We start from the raw sequence: 17130 nt of genomic DNA on the forward strand, positions 1-17130 counted from the left end.
ATAGTAACTGGGGAGAGCTAATTGTGTGTACCTCAGTGGGTAGCGAAAGGAAGATTGGGTTATAAATGAGAAGTAAATAGCATGCAAGTTTGTCATGCACCTACATACTAGTATACACTAATAAATAATGTGATTAATAAATAAATACACTCAGCAAATTTCTCCAACTAAAATATATAAAATAAACGTACAGCAAATATGGCTGTGCTCTTTCAGAAAAGTATTTCTTTTTATAATGTTTTAGAAAAGGTTAAGCGGTTTGTATACATTATTGTCAGGTTGTTCTGTTCTATGTATGTGGTATTATAAAGGATAGATAGACAGACAGATAAATTCCTCTCCTCCAGACATTTAACTCTGATTCACTTTTAATGTCACAACAGGTTGTGACTCCAAACATCTCTCCTTTAAAGGCATTAAACATTTTTAAACTGTATATTCATAGAAATGACTCAATGCCCATTGGTTATTGAAACTTTATTAATGACATTCAACAGATATCAGCAACTGTTCCTTTTCACTGGAAACAATAACTGTTTTAAAGCTTGTCTTTCGTATCTCTTTACCTCCTCCAAAATGCAAGTGTTAGTTTTCAAGCTCTAGATGTACATTTAAAATCTGAAGTATGTAATTGTATGGTCAGAAAGGAAGCTTCTTGGTCTATCACTTCATTGGGAAGATGATGGCGAAAAAATTCTTGAAGTCATCCTACAAATACAGCTGTCAAGATACAAAGTGCTCAGTTTAGCCAGCCGGGAGTAATAAACAAAGAGAGCTGGAATGCAGAACCTGACTCAAAGCAGATGTTTAATGTTGGTGATTATTCTTAGAAATTTGGGCTATCTTGCTTAATATAAGAATGTGAATAGTATCTTCTGTACTTGCTAGCCGCAGCAAATCTGGTTGGGAACCCACAGTCTGGAGATAACATGATGAAGCACACTGCCTCCAGGTTGGCAAAGGAGTGAATAAAAATTGTGTATCCTTTCCTTATTTATTGAACTGATCTGTGGAACATACTGCATATTGCAGGAAAAATATTAAGGGTGACAACATCTCACTTTTAGGATTGTTTCACAACATTAAAGGAACCAGCAGCCAAGAAATACTCCTTAGACTAGCTTTTGCTATAATCGCCATGAAGTCCTGAGAAAAGATGTGTATATCGAAACAATCAGAAATGTGCAGACCATACTCTCACTATGGATGTGAAAGTTGGACTTAGAAGGAGCAAGGTAAAAAGAATGTTGGTGCTTTTGAACTTTGGTGCTGGAGAAAAATTCTTGAGAATATCATGAATAGAAAAGAATTGGATTGTGAAAGAAATCAACAGAGTTCTTTCTCAAGGCACAAACAAATGATCAGGTTTTGAATATCATATTTTGGGTATATTATATGAAGACCTAGTTCTATGAAAAAAGTCTATAATGCTGGGAAAGATAGAAGTAAAGAAGAGGACTGAGGTGGAATGTAATCTGAAGTCCCAGGAAGGAAGGGCTGCATTTCAGAAGTCAGCAAAGCATGGGAAATCTGATCAGAAGGAAGAGTTAAAACAGTTCCTCCCTAGCAATTCCCAGTGTATATTTATGGTGATGCAAATATTTGCTTTACTTTGGCAATATTTCTGCCTATAGGTGAAGAAGAAAAAAAGAAACTACTGAAAAGTAATTACATATATCTTTCTTGGTCCTTAGGGACTCGTAAGGGCAACCAGCAGCGAGACAGATGTTTTCAATTACTGTGGCAATCAATGCCCTTATGGAAGACCTGAAAAACCAAACTGGGGACAGATCATCCTGATGAAAATCTATCTGTACAGTCGTTAAGAGTCAACCCCCAACTTAATGCCATATAATCCATCCATCAAATTAATTCAAGTAATGTTCATTTTCTTATTTATACATGAGCTGTTCCTGCCTGTACATTGACTAGTGAATAATAAATTCCTTTTTGAGCTAGTAGCTGCTGATGTGTTCCTTGTTCCATGACTTTCCCATTCTGGATTACAGCAATACTGTCAGCATTCTGCACTGTTGATAAGCGATGAGCTATTATAATGCAGGTACGACCTTGTCTGGCTTTATCCAGAGCCTCCTGAACAACCTATTGAAAAGAAAAAATATATATTTTAATAAATAAAAAAGTCCTCTTCTATTCTCTGAGAATATGTACATTTTGTTTATAACTGTTCATTGTTAAAATGAACTATTGAATTAATTATATAATGAGCAACCATAAAAGAAAGGACAATCTTGTATTATCTTTAACTGTTATCTGTTTTATATATTTGCATGACTAGAATTACTTTCAGACAAGATATAAAAATCCAAGCTAATTCTGCATGATTCTATGGAAAAAATATTTAAAAATTCAAATTAATTTAATAAAGTATTTGGTTTATTGGAAGCTGAAACACACACAATCCTATATGCATTTAATTCTTAAGATGTTTAAGTGTATTTACAGATGTACCCTTAGCAGCTTAGATTCTGAACCAATTCTGAAACAGCTTCATGCTTTAATTTGAACTATAGATGTTAATTTTCTAGTTATGAACTCTTTAGGAGTCCCTGTAGCTTAGTCACTTGGTGGCTAGAAGCCATGAATACAAAATCTGATTTATATTGAAGCAAACTTTTAGTCCACTTGGCCAGGATTGTTAGCACTAGTTAAAATTGGTTCTTAATATCTGTCTATGCCAATAAGTCTGATAGGATAGGCAGGTTTCAGGTCCCGCCCTTAAATGTTGCTGTGTTAGATGGGACCTTTGAAGGGTGATTTTTCTTTCCCTGCTCCATCCCTATGCAATTGACTCCCACCAGAGATTGAAGGCGTCCATATCCTTTTTAGCCTTCTGAAAGGCCAGGAAAATCTGCCTCTTCTGCCAAGCATTGAGTTAGGCTGGAAGTTGAGTCAGAAGGCTAATAGTGTGGTTGCTGGGCACCAAATAAGAATGTTGTGTAGTTTTTATTTTTGTTGGTTGTTATGAGTTGCCTAGGTTCATTAAATTTGATAGGCAGTCATATAATATAGTATGGTATGGTATGGTATGGTATGGTATGGTATGGTATGGGTATGGTATGGGTATGGGTATGGGTATGGGTATACGTATATGTATGTGTGTCTTATGCATGTATATCGGTAGATATATACTTTCTTTTGAGAGCAGGCAACAGGATTTCATTTTTAATATGTGCCACTGTGCTCATAGTAAAAAATGATAATAGATGTTATCTTATCTTACCTCATCTCATCAAGTACTTTAAACAGCACCAACAACAACTAGAATTAGGAACATTTCCAGCTTAATTGAAATAACTAGGGATTGAAATGGAGACCTTTGTTGATGTGCTTACTATTTAGATATGATCTTCCTCAAATGATATGCTATATTCTGAAATCTTCCCAATTGGAAACCTGTTTTTTGCAGTAACAAAATAGTTACCTTTTCACTTTCTGTGTCAAGGGCAGAGGTTGCTTCATCCAACAGCAGAATTTTGGGCTGGCGGATGAGAGCACGGGCAATAGCGATGCGCTGCTTTTGGCCCCCAGAGAGTTGAGTTCCTTTGTCACCAACATTAGTATTGTATTTCTATAAGTAATCAACATTATTTCAATAAATATTGGTGTATCAATTAATTTGGTCATCTATGCCAGTAATGGTAAACCTTTTTTGGCTCCCAAATGCCACACACATAATGCTATATGTGTGACCAGCGCGCCACCCCCCACCCCCCACGCTTTTGGCACAGTTTTTTCACCCTCCCCAGGCTCCAGAGGCTTTCTAGAAGCTTGGGAAGGCGAAAACATCCCCCCGCCCCGCCACCAGACACCTTCCCTGAAGGCTCCGGAGGGCGAAAAACAGCCCTATGGCCAAACCAAATGTGACTTCTGGTTTGGCCGTAGGGGCATTGTTCACCATCTGGAGCCTTTAGGGGCCTTTAGGTGGCTTCCTGAAGGCTTTGGAGAGCAAAAACTGGCGCTACAGGCAAACCGGAAGTCACTTCCAGTTTGTCTGTAGGGACAATTTACGACCTCTGGAGCCTTCAGGGGACTTCAGGAGGCTTTCCTAAAGGCTCTGGAGGGCAAAAACCAGCCTTATGAGCAAATCGGAAGTGACCTTCGGTTTGTCTGTAGGGCCAGTTTTCACCCTCCAGAGCCTTCAGGGAAGCCTCCTAAAGCCTCCAGAGGGCAAAAAACAGTTCTATGAGCAAACCAGAAGTCTGTTCCCAAACTTCCAGTTTGCCCGTAGGACGATTTTTTGTGCTCCAGGAACTCTGGATAAAATAGATTACAGGTAATCCATGACTTACGACTGGTTTAACAATTTTTTGAAGTTATGATTGACTTGAATGAAAAGCATTTCTGGTTGACATAATGTTGCACTGTTGCCCCAACCCCCATCTCAGTCATGGTTACATGATTGCATTTCAGGTGCGTGGCAATTGGCTCATATTTATGATTTGTTGCAGCATCCATGGCGACATGACTGAATTTGCAATTTTTTCTACCAGTTTCCAATAGTTTTTGCCAGTTTCAGGCAAAGAACACCCGTTTGGGAGAATAGATTTATTTAACAACCATTATAAAATTGGTGATAATCAACTCTAGTCACTTGGGTGCTTTAACTTACAAATGCAATGACTTTCCTTTGGAATCCCTATCCCAACTGTGGTTGTTAGTCAAAGATTACCTGTACATGAATTCTTTTTTATGGGGGCTCAGGCTCAAGCATGAAAGTGCACTGTATGCTGACATACAGTAGGTGCTTTGTGACAGGACTTGTATGGGAGAGATTTCTAAGACCTTTCAGTACCACCATGGTATCCTTATATATCACTTTCTTGTTGGGAACCAAGGCCACTGTTCTGTAGTGTTTCTATTCCTTCCTGAGTAGATGATTATCATAAGTGTTGGTGGATAAGCTGAGCCCCTTTGCCATTTCCACGTGGGGTGCCCAGAATTTATCCTTATCTCATATGATTATACTATGTATAATGAATATTGTATATTGATAATCCCCATTTATATATGTCCCCAGCTGAGTGGGACATTTGGTACGAGTCCTGTTTTGATGCCTGGAAGCTGTGAGGATCTACAATTATACTGAATAAAACCTAATTGAATTTGAGCATGATGGAACTTCTCTCTGTGCAGAAGCCTCTTGTTCCAAAATAATTCCAATTTTATCTCTTAATAGGATGTCATTTCTTCTGAAGAAGCAGATGCTTACTCTGAGAGTTCTCCTGGATCTTGCTGAAGCAAGAAATGGTGGGCATGACCAGGGACACATTCAGTCAACTATGCAATTGTGACCTTTCCCGAATCACTGAACACTGTTATCTATCAATTAGATAACTGCAACTTCTCCTGCTAATGTACTGACCAGGGATAATTGGTAACAGCGGGGACATGGGAATGTCTACCTAAAGTGAGGAACCGAAAAAAGTTTCGCCCTAGGATGACCCAATAATTTGGGCTGATTCAGATTTGAATAAACAGTTCTGCAGGTACTTAAGTGCCAAGCATTAATTGTTTTAGAATTATAAGTTGGCTAGAACTTTTGTAGAAAGATGTATACATTTGGGTAGAAATATTTAGGGAAAATATTAGTGTACAGATAGTCCTTGACTTACAGCCTTTTTAGTGACCATTCAAAGTTACCACACTACTGAAAAAGTGACATGACCATTTTTCATACTTACAACCATTGCAATATCCCATGGCCACATGATCAAAATTCAACCATTTGGCAATTGGCTCATATTTATGATAGTTGCAGTGTCCAGGGGTCATGTAATTACCTTTTGTAATAAGCAAAGTCAATGGAGAACCTAGATTCACTTTACAATCATGTTACTAACTTAATAACTGCAATGATTCACTTAAATCTGTGGTTAAGAAAAGCTGTAAAATGGAGCAAAACTCCATTTGTCTTGCTTGGCAACATACATTTTGAGCTCAATTGTGGTCATAAGTCAAAAACTACCTCTATGCATAGTAAGAATTTAGCAGAGTAAACTACCTCTAGAAGACTCTTCCACCATTATAATGCAGATTTAATACTGTGAAATTTCTTTTAGTAGAATAATAATAGTAAAAAGTAATCTTAGGAATCATTTAGGCGAGATGGGTGGTATAGAAATGTGATGAATAAATAAATAACACATAAGAAATCATACAACTTAATAAGCATAAGAGGTAATTCTAGCACTCTAATTTTAATTTGCTAAACATTTTTAAATGTAATTAGTTGAGTGCTATCATGGATATGCAATCTATTATTCTTTATGGTAACATTTTGCTTAATTTCTACATTAAGAAAAACTCCTTAACAATACACCATCAAGAAGAGTCTCTTTGCTACTGAGAAACACACCTAGGAATTCAATGACGGACATGTTAGAAAAGGAACTTGCCTCTGGTAAAGATTCAATGAAGGAATGTATATTGGCTGCTTTGGCTACTTCACATATCTCATCAAATGGTATCTCCCTAGTATTATCACCATAGGCAATATTTTCCGCAATACTGCAACCAAACAGGATCGGTTCTTGAGAAACAATTCCAATCTGAGACCGTAACCACTGAATATTTAACTGCTTTGCATTTTCACCATCCAAAAGCTGAAAAAGAAGAGTTATTAAAGCTTAGAGGCAGATATTTTTGTGATGTACAATGGATATTGGCCTTCAAAAATGTTATCAGATATATTGAAAGCTCTTCCTTACAAAAAAGAAAGAGGACAACTAACTGGAAAGTGAATGAACTTAGTTATGGTGGCAGCGAGTATAGGGCAAGGATACTTGAAAGAATAGATTATGGATAGATTTTATATCAAAAAAAATCTATGTCTACAGTTGCTAAGAATTGAAAATGGCAGCTAATCAATCAATAATTACAAAAATGACAGAAAATCCAACAAGAAATAAGATGAAAATATGATCAACTTAATGCATAATTTGAATGAAATGAATGAATGAATGAAACAGTAAGGAAATATTTGGATCAAATTTTACCTCATCCCAAGATGACTTTATGTCGAAGATGTTGCTGGATTAAGTTCCAGGCAGCATAATCAATATAAGGAGGAGGATGTAAGCTACAGACAATATTCAAGAGTCACAAGCTCTTCATTTCTTAAATTGCCCTAAGCTATTCTTGACATGGGGGTGCTTCCAGGAAAGGCTTGAAGGAATGACCCAGAGTAAGATGGAACCTCACTCTTAATTCCTATACCATAGCATGAATTCCAATAGGGTCACCTTTTTCTAAAGATATTAAAAATTCCAAAAGAGGGGAAAATAACAATATATTTTTAAAAATAAAATGTTACCACATTTTGGCACCTAGGGTTCAGTTCTGTGTAGGAATGTTTTATTATCTAGCATCATGTTACATTAATTTGAATTTTGAAAACAATATAAGCAAAATCCAAATGAGTTTACCACTTCTCCACTGAGGGGATCATAGAATCTTTCAAGCAACTGGACTACTGTGCTTTTTCCACAGCCACTGCTTCCCACAAGTGCTAGGGTTTGCCCCTTCTCTATTGCAATATTCAAACCTTGAAGCACTGGAATATCTGGCCGGGTGGGATAGTTGAAAACCGCTTCCTTAAATGCTATATTGCCATTAGATGTTTCCTAGAATCCAAGCAACATGCATACAGTTAAGACAAATGGTTAACAAATACCTAAAAGAGACATATCAAAAGTAAAGCAAGTAGTTCTAGTGGTATTAACCATTCCAAATTATTATGTAACTTTCCTTTGCTAAAACTAATAGATACCTCTCTAATTAAAACAATATTTTAATACCTTCTAAGACTGAAAGAGCTGTAATTTAATATGATAATCTCAGAAGCCAGATGGCACAGAGGAATGACTTCTAAATGAACATATTATTCTTGCACAATCCAAATGTGCTGGGTTTACAACTTTAGATTTCTAGCTAGGAATTCTGATAATTGAACAATTTTAACAAACCTGGACTAAACAGATCAACAAATTTGGATTACAGAAAACCATTAAGATAATGTGAAGAATGCAATATCTTGATTTTTGCATCATAATTACTGCATCAATAGCACAATTCCATATGCCATTATTTATATATAGATAATGATATATATATATGCTGGTTTTGTTGTATTCGGGTCTTTTCCCGTGTAAGGTTGAGATTGTCTTTGCAACGTTTCGGCAGGATCTCACCTGCCATCTTCAAGCGTGGGCTTAAAATGTGATCGGAGCTGCCGTCTTTCTGTAAGTCTTGGTGGGAGGGGATGGGGTGCTGGCTTTGTTTCAGTAAGTCTTTGTTTCAGACTTACTGAAACAAAGCCAGCACCCCATCCCCTCCCACCAAGATTTACAGAAAGACGGCAGCTCCGATCACATTTTAAGCCCACGCTTGAAGATGGCAGGTGAGATTCTGCCGAAACGTTGCAAAGACAATCTCAACCTTACACGGGAAAAGACCTGAATACAACAAAACCAGCATACCTACACCCGTGAAAATCTACGAAAACAAACAAACAAATATATATATTTGACATTATCTATGCCTGTGAAAAGAAGGCTGATAATTTATTAAACTGCATGTACTGGAATAACATGGCACAAATTAATCTTGTGAATCTAGCAATAAATAGCTCATTAACAACAATCCTCACAGTACCTAAATCAAGTGTTGAAATTATATCCAAAAATCAACTTACAGGCTTGTTTCCTTCCTCACTATAATTATCTATTGATGGAACTCTTTCAAATAACATGAACAAATGAGCAGCAGATATCTTGGCTTTGGCATAATCTGGTGTGAATGAAAATGTCTGCCCTACGGCCATGGCACCAAATACAATGCAGGAAAATACTCTGGAACAGCAAAATAAGAAAACAGGACAAACACATTACATTACTAAAGAGATGGGCTATGATAATATTTACATGCACATTTTATTATTTTGTTTCTTGTTAGTGAGAAGCTATCACAATGGCTGGGAACTCATGGAATAATATTGCTAACATATTTGGAAGAGACCAGGTTGTGGAAGATTGACCTAGTGCAGTAATGGCAAAGCTTTTTGACTCAGCATGTTAAAAATTCAGAAAATGTCTAACTTGACTCTGCTGGTGTGTCATCCCCCCCCCCCCCCGGAACAAAAGAGAAACTATTTTTTAGTATTCATTTATTTTGTAAAAAAAATGAAGTCAATTATGTGTGGTGTAATGTATTATATAAGGAAACATCAAATAAGTAATGAAATGAACTAAGTAAAATAAATTCATTTTTCGAAGGTCTGGAGGCTGAACAAGAGCACACCTCATTCTCACACTCCATTCTCATGCAGCCTCCCAAAATCACACAAGAACGGGGCATGCTTTAAAAATAATTGTTGTAGGTGTTTTGTGGAATGTCGTAAGTTCATCACTGTTCTATAATATTATAGATGACTTACTATTCTATTTTGGAAAAAGCTGCATATGCAAAAATCTTAAATCAGTGATGCAAAAACTAACTCATATATTAGTTACCTGCCTTTATTATAATTGAAACTGAAACATGAACTGGGTATATTTCCTCTTTTAATTAAATGCTTAAACAATTGTTGGAAACAGCAGTTAGTGCTCTTTCTAGGAATGTGGCTCCCCCAAGCTTTAGATCACCATCATATTCAGACAGTGCAAAGATTAAATTGGTCAATATTGCTTTTTAATCTCATGGCTGCTCAGTATTCCTGATGTCCAAATTTTATTCCTTATGTAGGAATACTATTTTCTTAATAAACAACTTTTGCTCTGCTTAGTCACAGCAGGGAAGAGCCTAGTTAATGATTTCCATTTATTTTAAGAATCAAGTTACTCATTAGTTTGTTTAATTTTTGCTGCACATGGTTCCAGAATTTTTCTAAAGTGTCTGCCTGGTAGATCATTCATTCCACATAAACATTACTCTTTCTCCCGAGGATTTAACTTTCTACAAGGTCATGCATTCTGGCATTTAGTCAATCACAATTTCAGAGATACTATTCTAGTATATTATGATGACATTGAAATAGTTTTTTTTTAAATATTGCAGTGGTACATACAAGAATACAGACTTAAAATCCATATAGCCATTCGCAATAAGATAAGCACCAAAACGAAAACAGGCTGCATAGGAGAAGTACAACATTGCTTGGGAAATGCCAAAAGTTAGTCCGTGAAGATGTGCTTTCCTTATAGAATTTCTGCAACAAAAAATTGAAAAAGCTGGGGTTTTTTGTATGCTGATACATTTCCTACACATTTATCAATTAAATAAAATCCATCAGAAATGTCCATATGAATAATTCATGCTAATCTTCCTAATATGGTACAAACCTATATTTAGGGAACCTTCTAGAGAATGATAAAAGTTGAAATTTGTTATAAGTGGAGATATATTGGAACTATATTGGAAAAGGCTATGATAAAATCTTTGATTTCTAAGTCATTGTTTTTCAAATGTTGGCAAGACATTTTAATATTTTTACCTGTAAGGTCCTTTCAAATTTTCTCTATACATTTGTTCAAATTTTCTTTCTCGAGTAAGGGAAACTACAGTTCGAATATTTCCAATAGCTTCTGTTGCAATCTATAAAATGTGAAAAATACAAGCGTAACAGGAAGATAATGAACTCTGAAATCTGAATTTTATATTTAGGACAGCGTTTACCAAATTGGTATTTTCTGATCCTAACATACCAGGATGACATTTTAAAAACATCACCCTGAGGAAAAAATAACTTGGCAAAAAAACTATAAAACTAATAACACCATGCTCTAGTCTAAGCACTATGTCAAATAGTTTTATATATTTGCAACCAAATTTTAATTTTGGAAACAGAGCAGTTACTTCCAGGTATCTGTTGTAATCATTGCCAGAGCATTACTCAGCATACTAATTCATGGACAAATTAGGTATGCTTTATTGAATAAGCCACAAATAGTATGATTTATAACAGTAAACCAAAATTATGGCTTAATACAGGTACAGAGATTTTTGAGGAGCAGGAGACGGCATTTTGATTTCCTGATCTTTTGAAGGACTACTGGACAAAATCTGATAATGTTCTGATATCATCAGAACTTGATGACTACTATAAATGGCTTTTGCTTCTTTTTTTGAATAGTTTTTATGTGCAGGATTGGGAGTCAAAGGAAAACTCATTCTCATTCTAAATCCTGGGAAATCAGCCAGAATCATTGTAATCACTATGATGAGGGGAGAGATATTAGTTGCAGCATTAATCTGTAACATCAGCAACAGATAAGATGTAATATGCTTTGATTTGGAGAACTTGTGAGAGAGGGTAAATTTAATAACTGTCTTGAAGATTTTCAAGAAAAATGGAAAACAATAGGTACTCAAATTAAACAAGACTTGATTCAAGATCAATGTGTATTCCCAAAAAGGAGTTTGTCAACCAATTAGTCCTCTGTTAGGATTCAATCTTCTCCAACCTGACACCTGGTTTGTTTTAGGGACTCCCAGAATCCCTAGTAGCAAACTTGAGTACTGGAAGATGTAATCCTGAAATATCTGGAGAGCAACAAATTGAAAGAGGCTACTATAGATTGACAGAGAATCAAGAAAGATTAGTTAAATTGTCTTTTATATATCTTGGTGTTTATTTCTTGGTTTCAATACAACTTGTTCACCAGTATTTGAATTTGCTATTCAAGAGAATGATTGATCAAAAACTTACCTTCCCTGCACTTCGAAGTTCCTTCTTATCTTTCTCAGCATGTCCAGCTAACATTCTGATTTCAATGAGCCCTGCTACTGCAATGATTGGCACAAGAACCAGAAGTAAAAGGGTCAACTGCCAGCCATACACAAATGATATAATAATTCCAGTCCCAAGATTAGCAATGTTCTGAGCAATCATACCTAACCTTTCCCCTGCGGCCTGAAAGGAAAAGGACAAAAAAGAATTATTAAAGTAATTTAGTAAATGGACTCTTCATATGGAGACAACAGTGGAAGGTATTCAGGATCATTTGAACAGGAAGCATTTCTGCTTCCTGTTCTTTCTGACTGTTACAATTCTAAAACATCCATTAGAAACTACACATATTTGCATATTTGCCATAGTAAATAGTTAATCCATGGTTAAATTTCAATTTTGGATAATACCAAAAAGCTCTGGCAACCAATTGGAAATGTGTTATTACTTACACCCTTTACTTCAGAAGCATCATTTGCAAGTCTTGTAGTTAGGGCTCCAGTACTGTTTTGGGGATTATCAAACCAACTGATATCCTATAAAACATTTCAAATAATTTATTTTCAAATGAAACTTTTCAAATCAGATTAAATAAAAGATCAATTTGGACAGAATCAAGCAGTGATAAAGTCTATGCTGCATTATAATTACTATAATTCTATTTCATGAACTTATGAGAACCCTTTTTTGGCTGACTATTGAAAGATTAGCGCAGTCTTTTTTTTTTAAGGCTATACAAGACTTATTTTTTCCCCAATTACATACTTATGGATCTAAAACAATAACCTCGATTTCCAACTTTTTAAATACACTTTATTTCAAGTCATTAACATGCTTTAGCTTTACAACATATTAAACCTTTTGCTATGATAATGGTTTCACATGAGATTTCTAAATATTTTTCCAAGAAGGAAGAAAAAAACATAAAAATAGAAACACTCCAAATGATGAAAAATGAATAGAAAAAGTAGATTGCTATAAATGAAAATTAAAGAATATTTTTTTAAAAACTAATGCAACAGAGCACAATATTAAATGTTTCATAGAAGTAGGCTCCCTACTATGGGAAATGTTTAGAAAAAAACCTACCCAATTGAATTAATTTTTATCCCCCTTCCAAATATCTTTCAACACACCCAGGATTGGCATCAGAAAGTAATGTTGCTAATTTGCATTGTTCATTTGTATATTAATTCAATGTTTGTTAATTAGGTTTATACATAATGATTCCTTATAGAATTTAACACAGATTTATAATGCTACCCTATTTTTCCCCACAGCAAGAGTTTTATGAGATAGACTCAAATTTACTGATGATTTTAAATAATCTAAGTTTAGATTTAAACTTGAATCTATCCAAACCTGGCCCACCACCTAACCAATACTACACTCTATTTCAATACCTCCAGTAGACTAGAAATCCTATATATAGCTAATTTCTAAAACCATATTAATAACAACAACAACAACAACAATAAAATAACTGCTTATAAGCCACCCAGAATCTCTGTGAGCAAGTGGGCAGCCACATAAAATTCTCAAATAAAATAAATATAAAATGTGAACCTTTCTAACTGTGGTGAATTTTGAGACTGCTTTAAATAAGAAGACTGACATTTAAACCAATGTTAGACATATCTTTGGGCAAAAATGAAGTGCATACCATGGAGTCCATTAGTTTAAAATGATTTATTTATACCATTATACCAGAGCCGTGGTGCCGCAGTGGTTAGAGTGCAATACTGGAGGCGACTTCTGCTGATTGCCAGCAGGTTGGCAGATCAAATCTCACCAGGCTCAAGGTTGACTCAGCCTTCTACCTTTCTGAGGTGGGTAAAATGAGGACCCAGATTGTTGGGGCAATATGCTGACTCTGCAGACTGCTTAGAGAGGGCTGTAACGCACTGTGAAGCGGTATATAAGGGCTATTGCTATTATACCATAAGGGAAAGCATTGTTAAAGAAATATAATTCACATTACTCCTTGGGTACATGTTTTGTATATTATCATACATTTTGGAATGTACAGCAAACCATGACTAATTGGGCTCAAATAATATAAAAGCAACAAAACAAAAGGGCACATTTCTTCTGCATACCTGTCTAAGTATTGCTTTGAATCCCATGTAACGCAGCTTCATTGTAAGAATCTCTCCAGCTCTGCCAAAACTGAAGCCCTGAAAGAGAAAAATGTTATACCTGATTGCAGCAAATACAAAAGCAACACAAAGCCAAATGGAGAGCACCACATTGCTCTTTTCAAAGGAGAGAAAATAAAATTTCTAGAAAACAAACATTCAGAGGGAATAGTAAAAACAAAATAAAAATAACAGAATGTTTTTTGTGTTCTGTTGGTCTTTGAGCTCCACATATAAAAAATAGATGAAGCTCCAGTGGCTTCCGGTGGGGACGTTGAGGCAAGTGCGGGGAAGAAAGCAATGCTCTGCTTTTCGAACCCCGATATACACATTTGGAGGATCCCCCAGGGGGATATGCTGAGCTTGAAGGGTGAAGCGGAGAAATAGGGATACCCCAGAATGAACGAGGCGGAAGGCGATCGCCCGTTACGACTGGGGATACCCTTTTCAACTCAGCGTGTAAGCGTTTGTCGCTTGCTTCCCTTAATGGTGGACCTTAATGGTGGACCTGAAGCCTTGGCAAACCACCAAATAGAAGAAGGGAGGAGATTTAAATCAACTTTTGCTACATTGTTGCAACACCTGATACAAGTGAAAACAGCGGAGAGCTATAGGCTGGGAAAGACGCACCGCAGATTATAGAGGAGAACGGGCAAACAGGGAGACTCCAGAGATCGGGAGAGAGAATCCCACAATTAAAAAGGCCACTGGAAGAGGTGAGAGCGACAACCTTAAAATCCAAAACTAGCCCGAAGAAACGAGGGGAAAAAAATACGATCTGGCTGGGGCTCCTGTAGACTTGGGCAGCAGGAGAAAGGAGACAGAAGGAGACATTGAAAGATCGCGCTATACCGGGGAACAGCAGCGGACGGCCATTAATTATAGAGCAACAAAGTATCAAGGCAGAAGAGAAAGCTGACAAAACAGCAACATTGTAACAAGTTAGAAGAGCCCGGATAATTGTGTAAAGTTGAAAGAAAGGAATTGAAAAGAATTTAAAGAAGCTCTGAACTTAAAGAAACACAGAGGAAAAGTGGTGAATGAACTGTCTATATTAACAATACATAACTATATACAATTGTTATAATCTTTATAATCAAATATTTAAATTAATTAATATTTAAGACAAATAGCTCTATATATATATATATATATATATATATATATATATTGCTACATTGTTATACCCATAAATAAGTAAGTTTGAAACCCTGTGGCAATTACTAGTTATATATACCTATATATTAAACCTATGCTACAAACGCTTAATCAAGCCAAAATTTAGTATTATTAAGGATAGAGTGAACAGCCTAAGCACTTAAGTACTTAAGATATAGCATTGTGGATGTTAATATGAACAAATATTGAGATCCCCCCCTTGTCCACCCTCCTTGCCTATATAACCTAATCTGCCAACATCTCTAGATATTATTGTATAATCTAAATATCATTATCATTATATGTATTATTTAAAACTTATATAGTATATTAAGATTACTGTGGATATATTAATACAAGAAAAAAAAAAGGGGGGGGAGATTGAATGCCAATTTGGGACAATATATACAAGATACTTATAGAACAAGATAAAACTATAAGAGAAATGGCAAATATAACATCAACAGCACTAACAACCGGAAAAAAGACGAACATTAACCCTGCGATAAATCCAACAACAAGGGGATCGACTGCCTCCACAACACCCAAAGGATCAACAGAAGAAATGAATGCAACAGAAAAAACAAATGCAGGGTCGAATATTGAAAATGTACAGACAGTGCTGCAAACCATCCAAGAAACCATGTTAAAACTCCAAGAAACAGTAACAAAAAATCATGATGAAATGAAAATAGATATGAATGGAATGAAAGCAGAGATGTGTGAAATGAAAAGCAAAGTCAAGAATGACATACAGAAATTAGATGATAAAATGGAAACCATACAACAATCTCTGGGAAAAAATGAACAATCAATAAAAGAAGTAGAAAAAAGAACAGAACAGACAGAAATGAAAATAAATCAGGTTGAACAACAAATGAAAGCATCAAATAAAAATCTAGAGGAATCGCTTATTCATATGGAGCTGGACCGTGCAGCTTTCTACCTCCGCTTTCAGAATGTGACAGAGGCAAAAGATGAGGACCTAACCATGATAATGTCCGGCTTAATTGCAGAATCTCTAAATAGAGATAAGTAAGAGATCATAAATGAATTGGACGACACTTATAGAGTTACCACCAACTATGCTAGAAAACATCGACTACCCAGAGAAGTGCACATCAGGTTCGCAAGGAAAAAAGTAAGAGACATATTATATAAAATAACAAGAGACGAACCGATGATGTACAAGGGGAAGGAGATACTAATACTAAAACAAATTCCAGAGAACAGAGAAGAGAAGAGATTACCAATTCTTGGCGACGCAATTCATTAAGCGGGAGATACTATTTAGATGGTTAATACCAGAAGGGATGCTAGTAACATGGCAGGAGAAGAGAATCAAAATTGACAACCTTGAAAAAGCACAGGAATTATACGAGCAATTAATGTATCCGGAAGAGAAACAAAATACTGAAGAGGAGATAGAATATAGAAGAAAGGAGGAAAGACAACAAAAGCTAATGGAAGGAAGACAGGGAGGACACAGCAGGGAAGAGGAAGAACAACAGAAAGAGGAGGAAGTAAGACCAAAAACAAGAAGTCAAAAAGAAACGAGAGGCAATAAAGATAAAGACAAGTAGAGAATTAGGAGAATGGAAGAAGAAATCCAACTACTATCTGTAAATATCAATGGTTTAAATTCACCAACAAAAAGAAAACATATCTGGACAAAATTAATAAAACAAAAAGCAGACATAATATGTCTACAGGAAACACATATCAAACAACAAGATATAAAATACTTAGAACGTCCGAAATTGGGAAAATTATATACAGCATCGGCAGAAGAAAAAAGAAAAGGATTAGCAATATATGTTAAAGAGAGGATAAAGACAAGCTTAATTTATGCAGATCCAAGGGGAAGAATATTAATACTAGAGATATGGATAAACCAAAAACCAATACTGCTGGTAGCAATTTATGCCCCAAACGAAGACCAGAAAAAATTCTATAAACAATTATATGAAAAAATTAGAGAAATCGGAGGGAAAAACATTTATATAATAGGAGACTATAATGCCATAGTAGATAGCAAAAAAGACTATGTAAGTGACAAAAAAACTAAAAACAAAAAAAAAAAGT

The 17130-nt window shown here is 35.6% G+C and overlaps 1 protein-coding gene across 2 annotated transcripts in view; it reads right to left on the minus strand.

The window, feature by feature from the left end:
* Positions 1–443: 443 nt before the first annotated feature.
* The window catches only part of ABCB1 (ATP binding cassette subfamily B member 1), a 73716-nt gene continuing 57029 nt past the window's right edge, over positions 444–17130 (minus strand). For both annotated transcript variants that reach the window (XM_081969868.1, XM_081969867.1), the window contains 10 exons: positions 13849–13926; positions 12202–12285; positions 11729–11932; positions 10514–10614; positions 10088–10228; positions 8717–8873; positions 7449–7646; positions 6420–6626; positions 3446–3592; positions 444–2103 (listed from right to left, as the gene is read on the minus strand). In XM_081969868.1, the coding sequence (XP_081825994.1) occupies positions 1897–2103; positions 3446–3592; positions 6420–6626; positions 7449–7646; positions 8717–8873; positions 10088–10228; positions 10514–10614; positions 11729–11932; positions 12202–12285; positions 13849–13926 (1524 nt within the window). In that variant the 3' untranslated portion in view covers positions 444–1896. The remainder of the gene's footprint in view (positions 2104–3445; positions 3593–6419; positions 6627–7448; positions 7647–8716; positions 8874–10087; positions 10229–10513; positions 10615–11728; positions 11933–12201; positions 12286–13848; positions 13927–17130) is intronic.

Source organism: Natrix helvetica (assembly GCF_964273705.1).
Source record: "Natrix helvetica genome assembly, chromosome: Z".
Lineage (NCBI taxonomy): Eukaryota > Metazoa > Chordata > Lepidosauria > Squamata > Natricidae > Natrix > Natrix helvetica.